Source organism: Euprymna scolopes, chromosome 34 (assembly GCF_053919585.1).
Source record: "Euprymna scolopes isolate OS-2025 chromosome 34, ASM5391958v1, whole genome shotgun sequence".
Taxonomy (NCBI): Eukaryota; Metazoa; Mollusca; class Cephalopoda; order Sepiida; family Sepiolidae; genus Euprymna; species Euprymna scolopes.
The window spans coordinates 74,535,472-74,563,247 of NC_136515.1; the positions used below are offsets into that span (position 1 = coordinate 74,535,472).

The following is a 27,776-nucleotide window of genomic DNA, read 5'->3' on the forward strand; positions in this document are numbered from 1 at the left end:
TTTCTCTCTCTCTCTCTTTCTCTCTCTCTCTCTCTCGTTCTCTCTCTCTCTCTCTAACTGTCTTTCTCTATACATATGTTATATATATATTTTATTCAATTTTCACCCTAAACAAGGCACAGTGCCACTTTAAAGTACGAGGCTACTATCGGGGACATAAGTTGCAAGGATATTATGAAGGGAGTTGAGCAGCAAGATATCTGTTCACATTACACTTGAACTTCTGCATATCAGTACAGTTGGGAAAGCAGAATCCCGGAAGGGAGTTCCAAAGTCTAGCAGTTCTGGGGAAAAAACTATTTGAGTAGAAGGCTTTCTAACACCTGGGGATCTCTATTGTGAAGGGGTGGAATTTAGCTGCTTGTCTGGTTTGTCCAGGGTATTTATGTCGAGGGGGTACAAGTGCTTGTAGTTCGTCAGAGCATTCACCATTAAAGTACTTGTAGAACAGGCAGAGGGCTGCAACATTTTGTCGACGGGACAGAGGCTGAAGCTTAGATGACAAAACTCAGATCAGCTTGCTTGAGCGTTTAAATCGTCCATCTGGTTTCTGCTTCTGGTTTCAAAAAGTTCGTCAACTTAGCTAGTTCATGGCAGCCTTGTCTTAAGTACGATATTAAAAGCCACTGCCGCTATACACCAGGTCAACAATATTTATTGTTGTAATTATTTAAACGCATTTTCCTTACAAACAAATGTAATCTAACCCCGTCGATTAAATAAACTGATTTAAATATAAATATATAATATATAACTATAATCATTTTTATAACCATATTTACTGCTTTTAGTAGCGCTCCTGTCGATTCTGACAATTTATTTTTTGAGGCCTTACTTAAAAAATATTTTCTATTAAAGAAGGGGAAAGTAGAAATTGGTTTTAGCAGTGCTTTTAGTAGGGCCCCCTTGTATTTAATTAGTGCTTGTCGTAATGCATTGGAGGCGTCCTAGTTTTTTTTTTTTTCACTTTAAAAATGTTTTCTCAAGACAATAAAAGACAATAACTTCAAAATCACGTTTTATTTTGAGCATTTTTCATATAATCTATTAGGGGCCAAAGGGTAGACTAAATAACAGATAATGACGGAGTGGGGAGAAAACAGAAGTTTTCTCAAAGTGAAAATTCGAAAAAAAAAAGAAAAGAAAACGATAATAATGTCGGCGAAGTGAAGGAGTAAACGGCAAATCAGTACTGCAAATCGGTTCTAAAAATGGGAGTTCGATTTACTAGAACGTTGTATGTTAAACCGAACCCGCCTCCAAATTTTTAAATAATGATTTTTTTTTTTTGCAATTTTTTTTTTCATAATCTGGTAGCGTATTGTTCAATAATCCGCAGAAATAGTTGAAAAAAAGACGAAAAGTGGATATTTGTAAGGGTGTTAGATTGTTCGAGTGCACCTACATATTTTTTTTTTAATATTATTTTTTTACACAAGTTGTGCATGATTTAAACTAGGTGCTGATTTAGAAAACAAACATATTTTCTAATAACTAAATAGTAAAATATATACAAAATACAAAACTATATACTAAATACTAAAATGTAATAGATGTATAAGAAATACTGAATACTAAAATATATATTAAATATTATAAATATATCAGTCTGTACTGAACCATGTGTTTTTCGAACCGATCATCTTTTAGAAGGTTTGATATATTTCCTGTGCTCAGTGGAGCGGTTTTCTTTATATATAAGTTGAAGAACGTGACCGAACCTAGATGGCGGATGTCTTTCTTGGCATAACTAAGCTCTACCGTTTCAATTTCGTGCGACCATACAAGTTGCCTTTTGATATTAGTATGGTCCATTTCACACGAATAAAATATCTTAGTAATATTTTCTGAATATATTTTTTGCTTGATTTCATCTCTATATTCTTGGCTATACGATATTCGGCCCTCAAATCTTGGCTTTTTGAGTGATAGCATTTGACATTTCCCTGCAAGCGGAGACGGTTGACTCTGCTGGCGCCACCGCAGAATTCCGGTTCAGCGACGATCGTGTTTACCGGAAAGAAGACACTTTGTTATGCATAAAGCAGTGGGCGCCCGCTGTGTTCCTTGAGGAGGGATCTGAATGACAGTGTTGACATCTTTCATATGCGATACTAGAATTTTATTATGGAAATCGCTCCAAACAAGACATGAAGCCACTTGGTGTAAAGATCTATAGAAATACGATTTTAATGTAAAAAAATGAGCCAGATATGTGTTTGATGGATAATTTTCTATTAACAAAACAGCAATTCTTCCCCTTTTGTCAGAAACATCGCTCGTGGATGTGAAGAATAAAATATAAATAAAAGAGAATTGTGAGAGTATTGAAAATAAAAAAAGTTGTATTGTCTAATTAACTCTCTAAACGAAAGAAATCGCCAGTTTTTTCTTCATTAAAAAATAACAAACACAAAATTTGCATCCGTCATCTGAGCTTCAGTTTCCTTACAGTTATTTATATGTTGGTGGGGTTATTGCGTGAAACAGCTACTTACACGTATGCAAATGACCAAGCCGTGGAACGAGCGTGACGTCACATAAATAAATGGATGTATAGACATCAAGATTGGAGGCAGAAAAGGGGGAAATTTGGAGAGAAATCGCGTGTTGCCGTGAAAGGGACTCTGAACAAGATTCAAGACTGGTTAATCTTTCAAATCTTTGCAAGACTGCCGGATGACCGTGAACCGTTGAACGAATTACATACATAACAGCTGGAGATAGCTGAAGACTAGCAGACTGCTAATTGACCATATTGTTGCTGGCTTGGAAAATACGTGTCAGGCGGCTTGGTGTGGAAACGACCGGTAATAAATACTTTTCATTCAACTGAAAAAAAAACTCGTGTCAAGTTTTTTCCAGTTATTTGCGGGACTTTCATACACAACGTCAGGTCCGAGTTTAAATTTTTAAAAAACACTTTACAACTGTGGTTAACGGCACGAACTTCCAACTTGTGAGTCCCAAGTTCGAATCAAGTTTGTTCTACAGAAATACTTCTATTAAGGTTGTTGGCAACGTTCAAGTGCTCCCTCGTGTAAGTAACCAATGTATTTCTAGAATAGGTTTCTAACTAGAAAGATATCAGAGAAACGAATGCCAACACTATAATCATCTTATTGTTACGAAATGAATGAGTTGACTTAAAGTAAAACCAGATAATGGCATTAAAAGTATTCATGTTATCAATATTCATTTAAATATAATAATACTCAGAGAATTAGACACTTTTAATTAAATGTTCATGAATTAATACCATAATGGTGCGAATATACTCGGCTTAGGTTAACACATCGGCTTTCGTTAGATCACCGAAATTCAGCAACGTTGCGCGTGGTTAGGACAGGATGGGTGACTATTTCGGAATACCAGGCGCTGTATGTAGGAGGATGCCAACACTTTACTGCGAGAACTGCAAAAAAAAAAGACTTACTGCGTCATCTCCTCTGATCGGGATGTACATGCGACTAAGGACTGTTAATTAATTGAATTTTTCCTTGGCACTTTCTTCCTTAGAGGAATCTGGTTCAACTTGCTTAGGGTGAACGCAGCTTGCATAAAGATGCAAATATTTGGGATATTCTGAGCTATAGTAAACAGAATAAAAACGGGGTAAAAGGAAACAAATTTTTAACAGTTACCAAAGGCGGGATAAGTTATCCTTTTACCGACCCGGTAGGGTTTTCATCTTATGTTTAATTTGTTTTAAACGTGATATTTTTTTCGATAAATAAGTGGTGTCCTACAACATGCATTAGACAAAAACCAATGACGACAGGCAACTATGCGAGGCCTCAAAAATTCGTACAGAAACCAGAAATTTAAGAGACATACAGTAAATTATATATATATATATATATATATATATATATATATATATATATATATATATATATATACAAAGAGAAGGAGAGTATTTCTTCGAAACTCCGCGGATTAAGGACTATCCACTTATCTTGTGCTTCCTTTTTAAAAAATTAAATATGTTTTTAACTCTTTTTCAAGATGTCTTCTAACATTTTTTATTAATCATTTGTTCATATATATATATATATATATATATATATATATATATATATATATATATATATATTGTGTACAGAAAGTTGTTAGATGAGACAAATCATTGGTACCGTCGATTTCAAGCCCGATAATAAGGACCGTTTAAGGTATCCTTATCAAGCTCTCTTCAGCCAATATTCGTCTATTTTATAACCGGAAGTGTGAAATATATATATATATATACACCTCGCGAGTTCAAGTTTAAATCTCGTTTTGTTAAATCCCCCCTCGCGTTCATTTATCGGATGATGATTTCATTAACTTTAAAGTATGAATTATTTCAATTTAAAATCAAATTTCGAAAAAAAATTTTCCCTCATATAAATCGATTTTAATTTGAACCCAAATTAATTTAAAAATCTAATTTTTCTTATATATATATATATATATATATATATATATATATATATATATATATATATATATATATATATATAAATCTGAACGTCTTTGTGTGTGGCTGGTCACGAATAGGCTCCTATATGGTTGACCATTATAGAAAACTGATCACATATAATGATAGAAGATGTATCGAGACACAGGAATGGGTATGTTTGATCTGGCATAATGCTGATTCATTAAAATTGCTGGGTCTGCGTACGCGCCTGGTCCACAAAGTATGGAAATAAAAAAAATTAAAAATTAAAAAAAAACGTTTACAAGTGTTTTTGATATAGATATATGTAATAATACTTTGATAAGTATGTTTTAACGTAAATAGGGATGGTATAATAAAATTGTGGGGTCTGTGTTCGCGCCTGGCCTCCATTGAATGAAAATAGGCACAAACTTTAATAAAGACTTTTCACATATATCTGCGTAAGTATACTTTGATAATTATGTTTCAGTTTGAAGAAATACGATATAATAAAATTATGGGGTGTTGGTTCGCACCTGACCTCCGTAGAATGGAAATATGTCACAAAGTGTAACAAGTTTTTTTTTTTAATATAGATCCACAGAATATTGTGATAAATATTTCAGTGTGAACAGGTATGGTATAATAAATTATGGGAGTTATCTATTTTATTTTTACTTTCATCATATTTTGCTTTGGTTTTGATACCCTCAAATTCGAAGCTATCTCTTTACAACCTTTCCTTTTCATAACCTATCATACTTTCATAAATCAGAGTCCATTTTCTATAGGCTGTTTTTGATCCCAGTCAACGACGGGTACTTTTGCTAGTATATATATATATATATATATATATATATATATATATATATATATATATATATATAGTTACGAATGCATATATTAATTGTAAAATATATTTAAAATGTTAGTACCGATGTTGAAAACTATTTTGTTTATTTTTTAAATTTGATATTGCTTCAAGCAATGTTAATCTTTGTGTGCAATTATTTCGATATTTAATTTTCGTGTTAGTGGTTAATATATTTCTCATTTCGGTTAACTTTAGTTTATATTGTGAGCGGTAAAGTAGCGTAAAATGGCGCTGCTTTCTGATAGGTGATATGTGAGGCGTCTACAAAGTGTTGTCGTTGTATGGACTACATATGTACTATATGGATTCATAGTTTGATTAGGAAGACATTCATCGAATGGACATGAATGGGACGATTTCAGTACTTTAACCGATTCTGATACAATTACCGATTCCGTATTAAATTCCCGATTCCGACGCAATTACTGATTCCGATTCCGATTCTTTCTAAATCCCTACATATATAACTGTAAAGTTGTTATTTTTCACGATTGCCGTAAAAACACATGTTTAATGTGCAGATATTTTCTTAAACGTACGGATATACTTGTGAGGGATCGATTTTAGTTTTACTAATAGTTTAGTATTACTATCAGTGATAGAATATTTTTTTTAAGAAAATCAAATAAAGAAGCCAATTAAAAGAATTGTTGCTGGCATTGGAAATTAGGCACAAATTTTTCCAATTCCGGTACTGATTTGATTCCGATTAATCGACCCAACATTAATATATATATATATATATATATATATATATATATATATATATATATATATATATATATATATATATATATATATATATATATATATATATATATATGCCGAGGTCTCACTGTTTCCATTTTTTTCTAACGCGATGTCTATATCACCATTTTGATTGAAGCATAAATACTTGTGAATAACTTCAAACACGGAGCATTCTACATGTGTAGGTGGAAGAGTAACTTATTTTTTTCCTTTGGTAAAATTTATTCGTTGCAAATTTGTTTTCTTTTAATCCCTGTTTTCCTTAATTATAGTACAAAATATTTTAAGACAGCTTGAATTTAAAGCCATTAATACATATATATGTATGTGTGTGTGTTTTATTTTTTATTACCGTCTTATCTGTTTGGTTACATATGTTTCAGATGTTGGACCATGTTTACGATCTAACAGTCTCGTCAGACCTTACAGAAGTGGTTGTTAGTATTAGGTCCTAATACTAACAACCACTTCTGTAAGGTCTGACGAGGCTGTTAGATCGTAAACATTGTTCAAAATCTAAAACATATGTAACCAAACAGATAAAACGGTAATAAAAAAAATAAAACACATATTTGCTCTGCAATAGTATTGAGCACTCTCTTCAGGTTTTTACTAATTACCAGTTTTACCAAATATATATATATATATATGAGTGTCTGTGTGTGTATATGTGTGTGTTATTTTTATTTGTATTTTTATTTTTTTTATTTTTAAATTATCATATAGAACAGATAAAAAAAGTAAAATACAATTATGAGGTTTTAAGATAGTGTACCATTTTCTTAGGCTAGATAACTTACGATAGTGCTTAACTCAAAGAGGGGGCTTAAATATATAGTCATCCACATACAGTACTGTTTCGCTGTATCACAACTCATCAGCACGGCTAGACTAGCACATTTCCTTAGACGGGGTTTTAACGTACAACCATCATGTTGATAGTCGGCAGTGCTACCCATCGGCTTATATGATCGGTGGAATCGGATATATATATATATATATATATATATATATATATGTGTGTGTGTGTGTGTGTGTGTGTGTGTGTATATATATGTATATATATATGTATATATATGCATATATATATATATATATATATATATATATATATATTGACTTTTGATTTTTAGTATCATTATCTGGAGAAAGTAAACTTTCAAATTGTTGCTATCATTCGCACCTTCACCTTGTTATCTCTTAGTAGACATAATCCTACAGTTTCGACTATTGGTATAATAATATCGTTTGAAGAGGCAGCATACTATTATTATTTGATATTTAGCCAAGGCTTACTTCAAATAAGAATTACCCTCGTGTAAATGCCTCTCTAACCAACTCTCATACAGAGAGGCTGAACATACTGGCGTCTAGTAGGCATTGAAGTTCTATTCTATAAACTATTCATATTCCTATTTCGCCGAAAGGAGTAGGAAGTATACCGTTGTTTAACGGTTCTCGTGCTTCCATAAACAAATCCAACAAGATTTGAACTCGGCTTACCGATACCGTAGTCCGATAAACTTTACACCCTCCAAACTTCTCCTAGGCATGTGTGTATTAAATTAATGGGAAACAATAACAAGAAAACTTCTGTTTTATTAGCCAATTTTGAAGCACAACATTTGGCACCAGATCCGTTATATGATCGCCGGAAAAGTCAAATCAGAAACATTAGGAAAACTATTATTGCTGTCTTGCACGGCAATAAAACCTAATAGAAAAAAGCATTGAACGTAATTCGCCTCCTATGCCAAATTAGCGACATCAGGCCGAAGGAGCGAAATAATAAGCTTAAAGGTCTTCGTGTAGTTAATTGGAATCTTATATTCTACTCTATATAATAACGTCCAGTATGTATTTATTGGTATTTAAATGTATGTATATATTTATTAATTTCTATATGTTCATATATAGTTGTATGTGTAAAATTCATTCATAAACTAATTAACCGATCATTATTAATTTCCGAACATATACATCGTTATACCACTAATTTCTATTTTTCTATTCATTGTTTATATTTTCGTTGCGTTTCATTCCGTATTCAGTTAATATTGGTTCTTGAATAAAGTAAAAAATAATATTTTGTTTGAGAGAAAGGTATTTATTACCGGTCGTTTCTACACCAAGCCACCTGATACATATTTTTCAAGCCAGCGACAATATAGTTAATTAATTCTTTTTTAGTCTGAAGCTATAATCAGCTGTCATTTTTATTTAAATAATCGCCGCTTATCTTTTATTTTTATATTCCAATCTAGGGTTTATAAATGACTGTAATTTAACGATAGTCAAACTATTTTTCGACTGCTGTTCTCTTATACGAGCAGACGGCTACAATATGATACAACTATGATTCACAAAATTAGGAGTTCTATTATGTTAGCTGAAATATATTAAAATAATATAGTAACCAAATTCTATTATTTATGATTAATTTCTATATTGTTAAGCTTTCAGATCTCCAAACGCAGTTCATATAGAATGTATAAACTATTGTTTATATGTGTGTTTTTTAATTATCACTTCGTTAATTCATCGTTAATTGAAAATAAAGTCATGTAACATAGTCTGTCTCTATCTTTAAATGATGACTCGCGTGTCTAGTTGGTATTTTAAACCGTGAGGTCAGACAGAAAAATCGGCAGAAAAATCGGGGAGGAGTGCAAAGAGAAGGAAAATGAATACATGTGTCGATTGGGAAGTTGCGTCCCACAAGCACGCGATTCTCTTTTTCTTCCCCCTTTGAAAGCAAGCCAGCCAGTCTAGCGGCTATGTCTAGTGCAGTATATTGAAGGGTAATTGTGTCTGGTGCTGTGTATTGAGAAACAGCTATATCTGGCGCGGTGTATTTTAAGCCACTTTTGTCTGGTGTCGTGTATTGGGAGCCAATTGTGTGGTACCATGTATTGAGAGCCAGTTGTGTCTTCTACCTTGCATTGAGAGCCAGCTGTGTCTGGTTCCGTGTATTGCGAGCCAGCTGTGTCTGGTACCGTGTATTGAGGGCCAGTTATGTATGGTGCCGTGCATTGAGTACCAGCTGTGTATGGTGTTGTAGATTGAGAGCAAGCTGTGTATGGTCCTGTGGATTGAGAGCCACTTGTGTCTGGTGCCATGTATTGAGAGCTAGTTGTGTCTGGTGCCGTGTATTGAGAGCCAGTTGTGCCTGGTGCTGTAGAATCAGAGCCAGTTGTGCCTGGGGCCGTGGATTTATAGTCAGCTATTTCTGGTACCGTGTATTGAGTATCAGTTGTATATGGTGCTGTAAATTGAGAGCCTGTTGTGCCTGGTGCCGTGTATTGAGAGCCAGTTTTGTCTGGTACCGTGTATTGTGAGATAGTTGTGTCTGGTGATGTGTATGAGAGCCAGCTGTGTCTGGTACCGTGAATTGAAAGCCAGTTGTGTCTGGTGCCGTGCATTGAGAGCTAGTTGTGTCTGGTGCCGTGTACGAGAGCCAGATGTTTCTGGTACCATGAATTGAGAGCCAGTTGTGTCTGGTGCCGTAAATTGAGAGCCAGCTGTGTCTGATTCCGTGGATTGAGACCCAGCTGTGTCTGATGTTGTATACTGAGAGCCAATTGTGTCTTGTGCCGTGTAATGAGAGCCGGCTATGTATAGTTCCATGCATTGAGAACCGGTCAACGTGGCGATCAATTAGAAAGAATAACAACGTTACAATCCTTTTTATTTAATTTATTATATTAGTGTCGCATTCTTTATCAAAATGGACTATTTTAACCTTTCTTGTGAATATAAATTTCTAGCATTTTATTCAGGTTATATAAGCCACTTTTTGATCAATTCCTATTCAGGCTAGCGTGAAACAACAACTATAAAAAACTTTATAGTAAACAGTCTTAAATGCAAACGTGCAGACTTAGTCTGATAACGCCCTATGGGGATGACACGCGGACACTTCCCTGCAGATTAATTACAATAAATATATCTTCAAATCTTACTTTCTCTCTCTTTCTATACACACACACATACACACACACATACACACACACACACACATATATATATATATATATGCGAAAGCCGTTACCAAAGTTAAGCCTTTTATTTTTAACTCAAAATATCGAAGAGCTATCAAGATAGAGTGGTACCATTAAAACGAGTGACATTTTCTGTTCCAGAATATACTTTTCCTACATAGTCATAGATTTTTCAATGCTCTTTTACCAACAATGAACGATTACTGAGCATGAGAGTTTCGAGGGCGCTTTTTTCATACGAGATCCATTTCAAAAGTAATAGCTCCTATTTTTTTAACTACAAAAAGTTGAAGATCTACGAAAACAGAAGTGGTACTATTAAAAATGTCGACATTCTGTATTCCAGAATTTATTTTCTAAATAGTCATCATTATTCTCAATGCATTTTTTGCCAGGAATTCAATGGCGTATCACTGCTTCTGACGCTCATCTTTGACGGGGTTTGATTTTCTTAGTGTTTCACACCATCAACATCTGCAACAGAGTGATGCAAATTTCAATTATCATAACAATGTAATTTACAATCCCTTTTAATCTATTCGGGCGAAATGAAAATAGGAACCATTAATATTTGAATGCTTTAATATATATATATATATATATATATATATATATATATATATATATATATATATATATATATATACTAGCTGAACGTTCGGCGTTGCCCGGTCGTACAATACGCTTTAACATGATATTTAAACTTATGCAGATTGCTTATATTTTATCATAGAATCAATCCTCTATTAATTATTATATATTACGAGTAATAATTTGCCAGGTGTACTAATTAACAAAAAAATAACAAAATCAAAATAGTGATAATGTACTTCATCAAATGCCGTCTGTGTTTGTTTACAATATCACGTCAGCTGATACGTGGGCTTGACGATTAATTCCTTGGAATAGTCACTTCTGATTAATGTTAACTTTTAATATAAGCAAACGAAGAAATAATTTGCGGTGACTTTAAATAACACTTCTTCTTTAATCGTAAATTAAATAAATTGATAAGAAAAAAATAAGTTAATTCATAATTTAGATACATGCGGGTTTGAACAGGGGACAACTCGATTTGGAGTCGAATACACACGGAGCGATATCTCAAGAGGACAATAGTTCTGTATATAAAAAGAAGAAATGGTTTGCTGAAAATTAAATCTTACTTGATTTGCTTAGAATTATCTCCCTTGGTCGATGTTACTGAAAAATCTTCCCGGGTATAAAATCTTTTTATCTATAAAAAAAGAAAGAATATTTTTAGGATCGGATTTTTTTCGATTTTCGATACTTATCAGATGAATTTCTGTACAAAACATTTTTAAGAACACTGCTAGATATATAAATCTCCTTTGTGTAAAATTTGCAAAAGACAGGCCCAGCCGTTTCGGAACCTATGAGGAAGGAACTCTTACATACTCATACACAAAGTGACTTATATATATGTGTGTGTGTGTGTGTGTGTGTGTGTGTGTGTGTGTGTGAATAAGAATTAAATACAATCGGTGGTTGACGTTATCCGAATGAAATAGAAAACCTAATATAGATAAATGAGAATCAACGTTTCATCTCTATTTCAGGGGACTTCCTCAGGATTGAGTTGAAAACTGCCGAGGGAAACAGGTTACAGACAACATGCGAGTGAAGAGGAAAGGAACTTTACGTTCCGTCTTACTCTGGAAAAGAATTTACAAATGTGCATGTAGGGAGCTTGGGTTATTCTAAGTGACGTCAGAATTTATATATACATAGAATAATCCAACTTCTCTACACGCATATTTATAAATTCTTTTCCAGGGTAAAAAAGGAAATAAAGTTCCTTCCCTCTTCACTTGGATGTCGTCTGTAACCTGTTGCCTCGCCATTTTTTTAGCTCAATCCTGATAATGTCCTCTGAAATTTTTAAATACCATCGATTATAATTTACATATTTTAGATTTGGATTTCTATTCGCATTTATATATATATATATATATATATATATATATATATATATATATATATATATATATATATATATATTCAGGTTTGAAGTGTTCAAAAGTCAGTACTAATGAAGACAACGAGGTTGTTAAATAGTGCTCAATAAAAAAAGCAAAATATTATTTATTATTTGGGGGTAAACAGTTAAATATGGTGGTCGCTACAAATAGCCATCTGTTTCAGTCAAAGAGACTTCATCAGGCGACCTGGAACCTCTCGACGCAAAAAGGTAAAATAAATGGTTATTTGTAGCGACCATATGTAACTGTTTACCCCCAAATAATAAATAATATATATATGCGTGTGTGTGTATGTACGTGTTTATGTGTGTACGTGTGTACGTGTGTATGTGTATATGTACGTGTGTATCTGTAATAGTGTATGTACTTGTGTATGTGTATGTGTGTATGTGTGTGTATGCACGTGTGTATGTGTATGTAAAAAAAAACCAAGCGTCTTTAAATCATTTTCTGTTGGACTGTGTTCTCGTCGGTTCGTGCGTTGATTTATTTGGAAAATTATAGATGAGTTTGTCAATATTATTGTTATGTGCTGCAGAAGTCTGAGTCTAAAACAAACTTTATTTATAAAAAAAAAAAATAAAGAAAAGAAAAAATCCAAGCAGGAAGGAAAAAGGACAAAAACGGTCCAGTCGCTGATCACTTACTATTTATGACTTTTTGACTATTTATTCATGTGTATTTTGCATGTATATATGTGTGTATGTATGTATATGCATGTGTGTGTATATGCGTATATGTGTGCCTCTACGTGCTTATGTTTGTATGTGTGTGCACATGCATACGTATGTTGGCGTACATCTGTATGCACGCATGTGTTTATTTCCATGTGTATGCGAGGTGGCGGGGGCTCCCGTGAAGGCAACCCCTCTAGGAGAAGCAAATCTCTGAGTTAAAAAACATAAAGCGGGAGACCAGTACCCGCATTAAGGTGGTCTGCAGTTTGACTTGTTGCTGGCTATATTGCTCTTGCTTGTTGCTGGATCTCAACATATTGAACCGAGAGAGAGATTTAGCTGTCGTACAAAGCTAAAACTCTGTAACACCATCAGGTATAGATACTCCCTCAGGCATTTGTCTATAAAATAAATGGTCCTATTGCGATGGAAAAGTTGTGACGCGTGTAGCTCTGACAGTCTGGAAGCATGTAATAATTGATCTCCCATCATTATATGTATCTATGTATATATGAATGTATAGGTGTATGTATGTTTATGTACATATGTATGTATATGTGTGTATATCTATGTGCATATGTATGTATATATGTATGTGTATATATGTGTGTGTATGTATGTATGAGTATATATGCATATACGTGCATGTATGTATATAGGCGTGTGTATGTGTATTTATGCATGTGTGTATGTATGTAGATGTATGCATATGTATGTATGCATATATATGTGTATGTATGAGCATGTATGTATATGTGTATTAGTGCATATTTATGTACGTGTATGTATATGTAGGTAAGTGCATGTATATATGTATGTGCATATGTGTACGTATGGGTATATGTATGTATATGTGTGTATGTATTTGTATATGTGTATGTATGTATGTATGTATATCTGTATGTATGCATGTGTGTCTGTATACGTAAGTATGTGTATTATTCATAGTGTATGTATATATGTGTGTATGTCTACAGATATGTATGTGTGTATGTGTAGATATGTATATTTGCGTTTATATATATATATATATATGTGTGTGTGTGTGTGTATGCCAATGACCGTCTTGTGTATGTTTATGTATGTATAAGTATGTCTATGTATGCATAAATGTAATGTGTATGTATGCATATATGTGGGTTATTTGTATGTGTGTATGTGTATATATGTATGCATGCGTGCATGTATATATATATATATATATATATATATATATATATATATATATATATATATATATACCAGTGACCGTCTTCAGTGTCATGTCTGCTTGTGCGTGTGAATTTTTCCGGCAGGACTAAAGTCATTTTCGGCTCATGGACTTTCAGTACCTGAGGGAGTGGTACTCGTCTGCCAAGACGTTGCAATCATCATATCATCATGTGTATGTATGTGTGTATGTGTGTATGTAAGTGTGTATGTGTATGTGTGTATGTACGTGTGCATGTGTATGTGTATGTGTGTGTTTTTTTACGTGTGTATGTTTGTATGTACGTGTGTATGTGTGTACGTGTGTATGTGTGTGTATGTACGTGTGTATGTGTACGTGTGTGTATGTAGGTGCGTATGTGTGTGTGTCTGTGTCTGCTCCAGCTTTATATATGTACAGATTAGAAAACATTTCTTACGCTGCATAAAAATGATTGGCTTAAATATTTTTTTATAATCTTTAAACATTGAGATAAAATATTTAATTTCAAATTTGTCCATTTTCAAAGTGCACTTTACAAACTTTACAACTTTACAAAATAAAGTATAATAATCTAATACAAAATCTAATTTAAATTGTCTCGTAAATCACCTTGGATTACTTTAATATTATGTACATTTTTCTCTACTTAAGAAATAAATTGTCTGTTATTTATATATTAATTTTATAAATATATAACGTTCAACTAATTTTTAACTGTGCATGACAAAAAATAAGTCCATTTTAATTGGAAATGGATAAACATTGAATAAAATATTGTACCTTTATTCTTAAAGATATAAAACGTGTTTGTTAAACCACTTTCATGTATTGCAAGAAATGCATTTCTAACTTTTATCTCATTTTAAGATTTTAATTTCAATTTGAATAATTGAATATGCTTTCGCATACCAATTACAAGTTGCAATTATTTTTGTTTCAATATTCTATCGGTAAAAAGGTAAAGTTATTTGTAATAAATGATTAAATGAAAGAGAAATTATTTTTAAGTGAGCAGTGAAAAAAATAAAACTTAGAATCCTCTAGAGCGCAACGGAGAGCGCTAAATAAAAGTAACGAAGCCTCCAAAGCACTTCTAAAACCAATTTTACCTGCTTAAAAGGAAAGTTATGTTTCAAAGCTAGCAGTGAAAATGAAACTAAGGAGGCTCATGAAGCTCCACTGAAAACACTGTAGAATTAAGGCAGCCTCCGGGATACTATTAAAACCTAGCATCTTATCCCTCCTGCTATAAGACAATTTTTTAAGTCAGCACTGCAAAAATATAAATTCAGGAAAACTCCTGAGTGCTACGGAAACATTAAATAAAATCAAGGTGTCCTCAGGAGACCTACTAAAATTGTTTCCAATCCCCCATCAAAAGATAAATTATTTTTATGTGAGCACTGAGAAAATATACGTGGGTTGGACAAAATAAAAATACGTTACAATTTTTTTATCAATTAATAGGTCTTTTAAGCCTGTAATTTTTTTTTAAATGACCAAAATGTTGGTTTTATGTTTTCAGCAAAATACGAGTCTTTCTGACGTGGTCCCTAGAACATCCGTAAGATCCTTGAGAGGAAAGCATATGCTGGTGCAAGACCATTTCTGTCCGCTTTCCAACAATATATATATATATATATAAAGTAGTAGCGTTCGTGTGTGTCTGTCTGCGTGTACAACTCTTCTACAGTCTACACAACTAGACCGATCATGACCAAACATGGTATGATGATACCCCCTACCTAGGGACGGTGCACACAAATTTTCAAGATTAAGGTCCATCGTCGTTCACTTATGCATATATATTTTCCTACAACCCCCACAACTGAAGCGATCATGACCAAACCTGGCATGAGTATGGTCCCCTACCTAGGGATGGTGTTCACCATTTTTCAAGGTTAATGTCAAAGGTCACGGTCATTGCCTATGTATGCATTCTCTCTTACGACCAACACCATTGGACCGATCATGACCACACCTGGCATGATTATGGTTTTCAACCTAGGGATGGATCACACTATTTTTCAAGGTCAAATGTTACGGTTGGGTACTCGACGTACAGCAAAATTCCACACGAAGCGCTGGTATCTTTACCAATATCTAGATAATTCAATTGCCCTATTATATGACCTGGGTAATAAAAGATATGGTGTATATTTAGAATTACACCTGATTGAAAAACAAAATACAGAAGAAATATTTATGTCATATTCCAAATATCGAATTGATTAAGTAATTTGCTGCAATAAAATATCAAATTTTACGATTTTAGCGATTAAAAAATATTAATTATTTAGAATACAAACAATATCTCTGAAGTCGAATGTAATTGTCACTCGTGCAAAATATAAAAAATATGGCCACCTCCGGTCACCTCATGGCTTCTTAATATGATTGTATTTTCTTGATTAAAAAACTACGTAATCAATTTACGCGATTTTTTGGAATATCACATTTTCGTTCCGTGACGAGTACGTACATCACAAAATTTTTCTGTATTTTTTTAATCAACTTTAATTCTAAATAAACATCATGTTCTTTATTACTCAAAACATATGAAGTATTGAAACTGAATTTTTTAGCGATGACCAGTTTTGGAAACGGGAGGGGGGGCAGAAAAGGTACTGCACCGGCCTATTTTTTCCTCTCAAAGGCCCTGTACTCATTCATAGGACTACGTCAGAAAGATATGTGCCTTATTGAAAACAGGAAACCCACATTTTGGATAATTCAATTTTTATAGAGTTAAAGCGCGTATTAATTGATAAAAAAAGTACACGAAGTGTTTCCATTATTTTGTTCAAGTTCTGTAAACATATATAAAACTAAGGAAGTTCTCAGAGCACCAACTAAAAAGGTCTCTACTACTGGAACAAAGTTGTCATACCTTTCTTGGCAGTGAAATTATTTTTTTAAATGATCAATGGAAAAAAAAACTCGAGAGGCTTCATAGCGCTACTGAAAGCCTAATTAAAATTAAATGCACGACCAAAATTTTTTCTAACCACTACATTTCTTACTTAAAAATTAAAAAAGGTGATTTTATGTGATTTTTTTTTCTTTCCGTCCCGGGAAAGATTTTATGTGTGTTTTTCATGTACAAATGCTTTATTTTCTTATTTAAGAGTTTATGTTTTAAAATTGTCGTCCAATTTATATAAAACTACATTATTTGATTTTGATATTCGAGAATATGTACGATTTAATGGTTGAGTTTAGGGACACTTGAGAAGAAAATAAAATCATGGTAAATTGCTCAATTGATATGAAATTCAATGCAGATGTGGTCCTGGATATGACCTTAAACTATATCCGATGGTGAGGCCCCAGCTTGCAGGCCTTAGGGAGTGTGGAACCACCCTTTAATTGCTCCCAGGTCCACTCTGACCCGGAGTGGTAGTACCTGTTAGGGTCCCAACTATGGATTAAATAGAATACGACTTAAAAAAAAACAAATATACTATATTAAAAAATCGTTCTTCAAAATCACTAGATTCGGCATTAAATAACCTGAAACGGGTTGATATGCCGTAAAACAAAACAACCAACCAACCAATCAATGCAGATGTGATATATTTTAATTTTTCAAGTCACAAGTTGAGTTGAGATTATATGCTATAAAGTAAAGGTTAGAAGATAATTATTGGTGTCAATGTCATTTGTTGAAATTTCAGAAAAAAAAACTCTCAGGTTTCTAAAAAAGGGGGGAGTCTCACAAAATGTTATCCCATTTTTTAAATTTGTGCATGAATTAAAAAGTATCAATATAGCTTATTGTTGTGTCGTAGCACAATATTAACAGAAGAAAATCAAATCGAGGTTGGTTTAACAAACGTAGTGTATTAACATAAAAATTACAAAGGTAGGAATACGGATATAACTGACTAGCGTTCAAATAGGCAGTGGAGTACTGTCGTTCCCTCTCACCGATGTAGACATTACTGGCACTATATATATATATATATATATATATATATATATATATATATATATATATATAACAAAAACAATAAAAAATAAACAAATAAATAAATTAAATAAACATGAATATACATAAACGATTACACTATATGTATGTATATATATATGTACATATATGTGCATATATGTATGTACATATATATATATATATATATATATATATATATATATATATACACTAAAAAAACACTAACCTAGTTTTGAAATAGATCAAGAAACTAAATAGAGCACACACAAAGGAACAGGTCAACCAGAGGTCAAATAGGTTTTAGTCCGATAAATGCATGCTCATTGGCTGATAGGAAGGGCGCGGTGAATACTAGAAAGCTGATTGGCTAACTAAAATCTCAATAGAAGATGAGCATATAAAAACGATAAACAACCACAGAATTCGCGCATAAACCTGAAGAGTCCTAGAGTGGATGAAACGCGGAATATTCAGTGTAGTTTAATCGCCATATATATTATATATATATATATATATATATATATATATATATACACACATATATATATATATATATATATATAGCGAGAACCGGTGTAACTTCTCTTACGCATAGAAAGTGTGATACACTACTTTTACTTGTAAGAAATACACTTTAAAATAAGTTAAAACACAAAAACTCATCCATTAAAGTAAGAAAAGTAACTTATCTTCCGTTCCATACGTAATATGTTTATTTTCTTGTAACTCCTTTTCTAATGGATCGTTTTTCATAATTTTTCAAATGTATACTAATTTCGACATAGCCACGCAAGTGGTTTTTTTATAAACTGCCAAAATAATTATAACTTTGGTTTTTTTCATTTCTTAACATATCATTTTCATGGAAAATATAATTACTAAAACGAAATTAAGTTCTATATATTATTCAATTGGAATTCATTATTGAGATGAGTATTATTTATTAATTTATTTATTGCGGACTATTATCCTCATCTTTGTTAGTTGTTGTTTAACGACGTTTCGGATTTATAAGACCACAAAATCCAACCTTGAGGAATAGTTGGCCGAAACGTTGTTAAACAACAACTAAGAAAGATAAGGATAATAGTCCGCAATAAATAAATTAATATAAATAATACTCATCTCAATAATGAATTCCAATTAAAACAATATATATATATATATATATATATATATATATATATATATACCATTCGGTACGGACCCGACCGACCATGGAAGATCAGATAATAAATAAACGTGCATTTATAAGATCAAAAATCCAACCTTGATCGCTCCTTCGGGGCCCGTGGCGCAGTGGATAGACACGTTGAATCTCTATGGTTCCAGGTGTTAATTGTCTGAAGATAGCGGTTTCAATCCTACCCAAAGCCGACCAGAAGCTTACTTGGCCAAAACGTAGTGGGACGCGAGCAGCTATGGAAGGCAGTTAGGAGATTCGGAGTTCCTATCTAGTCGCGGTTACCACCTCACGAAGGCCAGAGGAATAGTTGGCCGAAACGTCGTGAAACAACAGCTAAGAAAAATGAGGATAATAGTACGCAATAGAAAAATTAATAAAATAAGTTTCATAAGTGAACAGTAAAAATACTCAGGGGGCCTCCGTAACGCTACTGAAAGCACTAATTAAAACTAAGGAGGTCTACAGAGCACGAAAAAAAAGCAAGTTTCTAACCACCAAGAAGAGAATTTTTTTTTAAGTGAGCTGTGAAAAATTCTAAAAAGTTCTTTCAAGTGTATAGTAAGGATTCAAGTTCATCCAAATGTCTAGCAGGCTTTCAAGTTTTTTTAAGTGTAAACTATGCATTCAAATTCTCTCAAGTTTTTTATATATATATGCGTGTCCATACGATGTCTTATAAACTGCCAAAATAATTATAACTTTGGTCTTGAATCATTTTATTTCAAAGTTTATTTTATACATACATACATATATATATATATACATATATATATGTATATATATATATATATATATATGTATATATATATATATATATATATATGACATTTTGTTTCACAGGCGTCTACGAACATTTTGCCCCGTCTTTTAAAGAAGCGGTAAGGGAGGACAACTCGTCACGATATATCAGCATCGTCGATCTGACGCATCCCCGACGGAGCACTGACTATGAAGAAATCGAAAGAAGTAAGTACGAAATTCTGACAGGCCTTATAGTTTTATCAATTGTTTTTGTTGCATTAGCTGATACTAGCAGGGAGATACGAAGCTGCTCGAGGCTGAATTAGAATCGACGAATGTCCCACACTTCCAATATTGTTTGTTGGGGGGGGTCAATGAAATCAGTGAAATTGACAATTTTGTTAATAAAATCGATTGATTGCCTGATCTAGTCGGAGTCTCACCACAATGATGCAACTCAAGAGTGACTTAGTCCACAATACGTTGTAGTTAACATTGCACTGTAGAGAACCTACGGTTGGTTTTATTAAAAAAAGATTATATAATGGCATGAATTACAGTTTTACATGTTTCTGAGATTTTGAATAAGGATAGATAATTCGTTTCATTTGGATTATTTGTCTACTTGATCGGTTTTCTTTTCGCAACCTCGATCGATATAAGCTTAAACTTTTTTGTCGAACTTGGGAAGCTTTCTGTCGAGCTTAAGAATCCGCATGTAATTTCAAACAGAACCATTTATTTAATCCACGGGGCTAGCATGCTTTCGTTCCAGCAGTCATGGCTAGGTTCTATGTAATTCGCGATTGGATTTTGAGTGTCGTCCGCAAGAAACCGTTTCGCTGTGGATAAAAATCAATTGTACGTTACACTCTTCTAGGAGTTTAAGAGTCAATCCTCAGTGCGAGCGACACTAAAAATACAATTGAAGATTATTTAGGACTTCTGCCGGATCATAGAAGATGGACCAAGGCCCTTGTGGGTTAAATAAAAGATTTCATTTGAAGTTCCTAGCAGATTTCTGAGCTCAATATAACGCTTCTTAAGTTCGTCAATAACACATGAAGAAGATCGGAGTTTACATCGACCGACAGGTTGTAAACATAACATTCAAGATGTGAACAGTAATTCGAAAGATACAAACAATACGAATGAGTTTCCGCATACACTTTCAAATTTAGAAATTTTCTACCGAATCCTGCTAATTTTAATATTGAAACATCGTTCAAATAATACAATTACAGAGAAAGAAACACACAAACCTCAGAATGTCGTCATTTTATGTGTAAATAATTTGATAAATATTTTGAAATAGTAAAAAATATTAAAATCATTTGCACATGTCAAAAATAGCCAGGTTTTATAAATAATTTTATTCAATTGTGTTTTATATCTATTATGCCTTGTTTATAGTTTTTGTTGTTTACTAATTCTACCGGTTTAACTATTCTGTATTTTAACCAAACAGCTCTGTGATGTAATAGTAATACAGGTAAAAATATAAAAAAAATGGCGACTGATTATACGCGATATCGGTTTCATACCAACTCAAAAATAAGGAGAAGACAAAGTATGGCCTTTCACAGGCTTATTCAACAACTTACAGATTAAATCGTCATGTAGAAACATATATATGCGTGATGATAAAAGTGTAATGTGAGACGCATTTTATCTTATAACGCCATCTTGGTGGATGTGCTATCTTGCAAGGGCGATAGTTCTCCCTTTTTCAAATTTAAGGAAATAACTGTTGTTTATTTTTCTTACGGGATGGCTAACAGATTGAGAGCATTATTCAAACTACGCTTTGGTTGCTATTTTCAGTACCTTTTGACCGATGTTTATTCCGACTTTTTTTAATGTGAAATTGGTTAAAACTGGCAACATCTTTAAGTTAAACTCGCGAATTTATATGGAATTTCAAACTGGGCCTTCTCTCAAAGCACGATAACTCTGTCGTCTTCGATACAAGGGAAATAACTCTAGTATATTTTTAGATAGATATCTAACAGTTTCTTCTTATTTTTTATTTCATTTAAGTTTGTTTTTCGTGTTTTTTTCTGATCTTTCACAGCAATTTCTGTTTTACAAACGAAAAATATCAACGTTGTTGTCGGACCGTTCGATCGTGGCACGACAATCGCGACCGAGGAACTCGAGATCCCTTACCTCTCGACAAGCTCGGTCAGTCTCGAAGACAACAAAGCGATCTTCCAGATGGTTCCAGATAGAAACGAGGTGAATATGGCGATGCTGAATCTTATCAAAGCCTACGGTTGGACAAATGCTGGAATGTTCTACGATAGTGATACGGGTAAGTGATGAAGATGTCTTTATGGTAATCATTTAACACTTTATGACCTGAATTATGACGTTGATTTAAAAACATATTTATAATAAACGCATATTTGACTCTTTATGACCGGAATTATGATGTAAATGATTAAAAAATATTTATAATAAACTCACTCTCTGCAAACACACATTCGTTAAAATAACATTTAGAAACACGTGCATAACGTATATTCACCCAGTATATAATATATTTTACGCCTGAAATAAGTAACCTCTTATAACTGAAAAAATTTTACTGCCAATTTTATTGACAAATTTAGTTAAATGAAATGGACAAAACAGATCTAAAAATAAAATAAACTTATAAATAGTTTCCGAAAGTTTAAAACTAAATAGACCTTTTCTCTTCCCTGCAACCTCTCTCCTACAGAAGAGACGTTGCGAGCCTGTCTTTGTTTTACTGTTATTTCCGTGGCAAGTGCTCGTCTAAGCTCCAATGTCTGGTCCCCCTCGCCAATCTTTTACGAAAAACACCCGTCTACCTGAAGCCACTGTCAAAAATCTTCCCCACTCTCTATCTGTGCCTAAATCAAAACGTAGATTACATGAACAAATCTTCTTTCTTAGAACAGCACGCCAGTGGAACTCTGTTCCGTATGCCTGCTTCCCACCTAACTACAACTTGGATGTCTTCAAATCGAACGTAAACAAATTCCTGATGAACCGCCCCCTTAAGTAGACACTTTATGAAATCTCAACACTAACGTACAACGTACTGTACCTGCAATAACCCTTATCCCTGAGTGGCTTCCGGGCCTTGATAAGTGGTGACCTTCTTGTAAAAAAAAAAGATCGATCGAATATTACATGTGCATTTCTTTCCTCGTTTTTATATTGAAACACTTGATAGCCGGAGAATACAACCGCAGGAATAATGCGAAAATGTCCACAAATAAGAACAAAACATGTGTAAGTCTACAAAATTACGTTTAACATTCTTTTACATTCTCTAATAACATTTTTTTAAAAGTTCTGAGGTAGTCCGAAGCGTATTAACTCTTTTTGACCTGAATTTTAATGTAGATGATTAAAAACTATTGTAAAATTTAGTTAGTTTAAAGGGTAATTCTACTATGATTGTCTTCAAATTTGAAAAGTTATGACGGTCAATAGTAAAACTATCACTGAGAAGTTTTGCATTTCATAAACTTACCTTTATTATTGTCCATAGTGCTTGAAAATTGAAAATAGTGTTCATGATAATAAACGAAATCCTCCACTCTCTGAGACAGATGGTGCATACATAATGAAAGTTGCAATCTGTAGGTATATGGCATCTATCCAGATACTGAACTAATACGGACGTAGCATGTTTGAATCAATTTCCACTTTATTTATGCCGTCATATTCATTTATTTACGACTGAACGAATTAGTCCAACCAGGTCATATAGGGTTACGAAGAGTAAAATATGATTGGTTATATGGCATTGTTGGCGGAACGTGACCTTTGTTGAAAACAAATATGAAAGTAGATGAAGATGTTTGTGCATTGGTTAGGAAATTATTGCTGAAATGTTCTGCAATAATCATATTGGTAAATGTTGCGTAAGTTTAAATACGAATTTATGAATCGACATTTTTATATAACTGGAACATTCGTAAGTCCTTAGAATTTGTTGTAATAAATTGCAATAACTCAAGAATTAATATAAATATATGCATATGTCTCTTTTTATAAAAGGTTGTGTATAAAGCTGCGTGCATACGTATATACACATATAGAAAAATTAGTTATAATAAATAAATATATTAAATTAACAGATGAACAAAAAGAGAAATAATGACCTATATATTAACATCTGAATAAATGCGTCTTCAATAATAGCTACTCCTGATGATAATCACGTCAAAAAATAGCAGAGACAGAATTACTCGACTACATACTACACAATTTGCCACTAAGACCCGAGATAAATTCTCAACAAATTGAAAGGATAATATATATATATATATGTGTGTGTGTGTGTGTGTGTGTGTGTGTGTGTGTGTGTGTGTATATATATATATATATATATATATATATAGGTAAATTATTAATTAAATTATGTAAAATTACAACAAAATTTATTGTTTGACAAAGGAGTACAATTCATTATTTAGGTTTATTCCTTCACCCATGGATTTTCAATACAGACGGATTAAGTTTATGGTAGACAAGGAAAGAAGCAAAGGAAATGGGAGGGTGGAAGAGAGGAAAATAGAGACAGATAGACAGAGAGGGGAATGAGTATATACATATATATATATATATATATATATATATATATATATATATATATATATATATCAGCCCAAAGGAGGTAAGCAGTAACAAAAAAAAACATTGGTCACGTATACGGTACATGGTTTGTCTTTTTCAACGACCAAGTTTCAATTCTAGCGGATGGTACCTAAGTCCTATTTCTTTTATAACTTTTGATGACATTATTATATATTGGGTGATTATCAATAGAGAATCTGCTCCCTAATAATAAATAAGAACCCTGCCTGCATTAATTAAAATATAACATTTAAGCGTATTTTAGAACCGGGCAACTCAGGGCAGCCTGCTAATATATATATATATATATATATATATATATATATATGTTGCAAGGTGGTCACCACTTATCAAGGCCCGGAAGCCACTCAGGGATAAGGGTTATTGCATATACAGTACGTTAATGTGGAGATTTAATAAAGTATCTACTTAAGGGGCAGTTCATCAGGAATTTGTTTACGTTGGACTTGAAGAAACCCGTGACCCGTTGGGTCAGTATATTATATTAGCTATAGAATTCATGTACGAGCGTGACACTTGTGACGTAAAGAAAATAGTTTTTTTGACATAACAGAAACATTTCTATGAAAGTATATTAAAATGAAAAAAGAATATAGATAGATTTCTAGGAGTCGTTCTGTTTATTATAATTGATTATTACTAAAAAAAACATTACAGTTACTGAATTATAAGTGTTTGGCCATAATTATAGGTAAATGTGCACTGAACAGATATCATAGTACTTATTATACTTAAATTCAAATTTTGATATAACTGCTTTTTTTACATCGTTCATTTCTGTATTACGTGTAAGTTATTTTAACACCCATTCTTCCCATGTTAAATAATAATTTCGAAATAATAACGTTAATATTTCAGCGTCCCAATTTTTCTTTTGTTTGTTTTTGTTTTTCGCGTTTAATTATCCAAATAAACAATCGTTAATGCTATCTGCTTTTTTAACATCGTTCATTTCTGTATTGCGTTTAAGCTATTTTAAACCTCACTCTTCCCATGTTGAATAATAATTTCGAAATAATAACGTTAATATTGCAGTGCGCAAGTCATGCGCGCATGCACAACCGGATTTATACGTGGCAGTAATTGGCTTATGAGATGAATAGCTGCTTTAACAAGGACAAATTATGGAGGGCAGAGAGTTTAGTTTTATACTCCAGCATTGAGGGTCAACATGGGCTTTAGTATATTAAATAGCCAAAATTGCCGACCGATACTGACGTCACGTGGAAACTTTAAATTCGAAATGTGAATATAGGAACGAAATGCATTTTAATATTTTTACGTGTAAAATAACTAGAAAAGAAAACCTACTTTTTTGGTTCTTCTATATTTCAGACAAATTTTTAATTCGAAGCTTGTCTCTGTTTTACCGTTATTTTCATGGCAAGTGCTCGTCTGAGCTCTAATCTATGGTCCTCTCTCGCCAAACTTTCACGAGAAACACCCGTCTAGCTGAGAACACTATCAATAATTTCCTGCGCTCTTTTCTTGTGCCTAAACCTAAACGTAGATACCATGAACAAAGCTTCTTTCTTAGAACTGCGCGCCTGTGAAACTGTCTACCGTTTGCCTGCTTTCCAGTTGACTACAATATGGTTGTCTTCAAGTCCAATGTAAACCAGTTCTTGATGAGCCGTTCGACTTAAGTTTACAAATTTACCGAATTTCCATTACCAACGATTACTATATTGTCCAATTGACAACTGTACACTTTTTAACCCTTATCCTTGAGTGGCTTCTGGGCCTTTGTAAGTGATGCTGCCTATGTAAAAAAAAACATAAAATAAAATAGTTATTCTGAAATAATTACACCAGACTTTGGTTAGTTATTTATTTTATATCACTCAGTCTTGTGTTATTTCTTAAACTAAAAGCAAGCGCAGTTGCAACTACTTTTTTAATAAAATGATTATCTTAGAAAAACTAAAAATTAAAAAATAAATAAAATAATATTTTTCAAAATTTTTAATTTATACAAATGGACTAATCTCGTGTAGAATCCATTTAATAAAAACATTTAGTCACAACTAATTTTTCCTTTTGCTATATTTTCTTTATTTTATTCAATTTCTCGTTAAATGCAAAAGATTTCGGTTAAAAAAAATTATCTGTAAAAGAAAAGACGCAAAAAAAATGTCGGTTTTCTTTTCTTTTTTGCGTCAAAAACTGTAAAAACACATATTGTTCTTATATTCCCATTTCACAATTTTAAATTCCCATCAATCGGTCATCTTGGCTATTCAACCTGCCAAAGCTCATATTCGCCATTGAAGTTACTAGGTGTTTATTAGGTATTTTTGAAAAATAATTCTATCAGTTTTCTTTTCGGAATTACAGACAGGATTGAACGATAAAGTTGTCAACCTAAAGAAAGCAACACTACAGTTTTATTTTTAGACTTTCATTCAAAAAGTTAATTCAGGTAACTTGATTATGTAGTAAAGCTGACATCTACTCAATATAGCCGTGTTCAGCTTCAATCACGCCATGAAACGGGTCCGGAACTGGGAGCATGCCTTTTCCACAAGCACTGGTGGGAACTCGGCGAATACTCGGCGGATGGCGGCGATCAGGTTGGCTTTGGTATTGTAGGAGGTCATGTTAATGATGTACTCGACGTATGACCAAACGAAGTAGTCCAGCGGATTCAAGTCAGAGGAGGATGGGGGCCAGTGAGAGAAGGATACATACACTCTTTTTGAAGCCAAGCCTGAGTCTCTTTGGACTTGTAGGCCGGTGCAGAGTCCTACTATCACACTCAGGGTCTGCCAGCAGCCACCTAATTGCACCAGGTGATCACCATACTCTACAATACATCCAGGTAGACTTTGATGTTAACTTTCAAGCTGACTTCGAAGATGTGAGGTGGCATGATGTGGCCCTCACTTCAAATTACACCAAAGACAATGATCGTGGACAGAAACTTTTTTTTACATCGCCCTGGGTACGTCTTTGTTGTTCGTGGCAATCCAGCGATGCATTTGTGAGTGCTGGCAATTGTCCTTTCGTCATAACTTAGATCGGCAGAGAGCATGACTTGCACAACGGCGCATATCCGATCTTGCTTGTTGAACATTGCAACTAGTAAATGGTCTGCAAACAAACAGGGAAACCGATTTTCATCAAGCGGAAATGGAATTATGTCCTCTTTTCTATGGCAATAATTTTACCATTCCACCCTGTATATTTGTTGATATGAATTGCGGTGTTAGTGAAGAGGTGTTCCGTCGATTTTCATTTCGGTATTACATAATAATTTGCTACATTCGATGCTATCTGTTTGTCCGTTATTTCTGTATTCTTTTCAGTTTTCAAGAATCTGAATTGGAACTGAAGACC

General features: G+C 33.2%; 1 protein-coding gene across 1 annotated transcript in view; it reads left to right on the top strand.

Moving 5' to 3' along the window:
• LOC145259284 (glutamate receptor 2-like) overlaps positions 1-27,776 on the top strand; it is a 426,938-nt gene that overhangs the window by 210,521 nt on the left and 188,641 nt on the right. The window contains exons 2-3 of the mRNA XM_080117152.1: positions 19,899-20,024; positions 21,874-22,113. Coding sequence (XP_079973278.1) covers positions 19,899-20,024; positions 21,874-22,113 — 366 coding nt within the window. The remainder of the gene's footprint in view (positions 1-19,898; positions 20,025-21,873; positions 22,114-27,776) is intronic.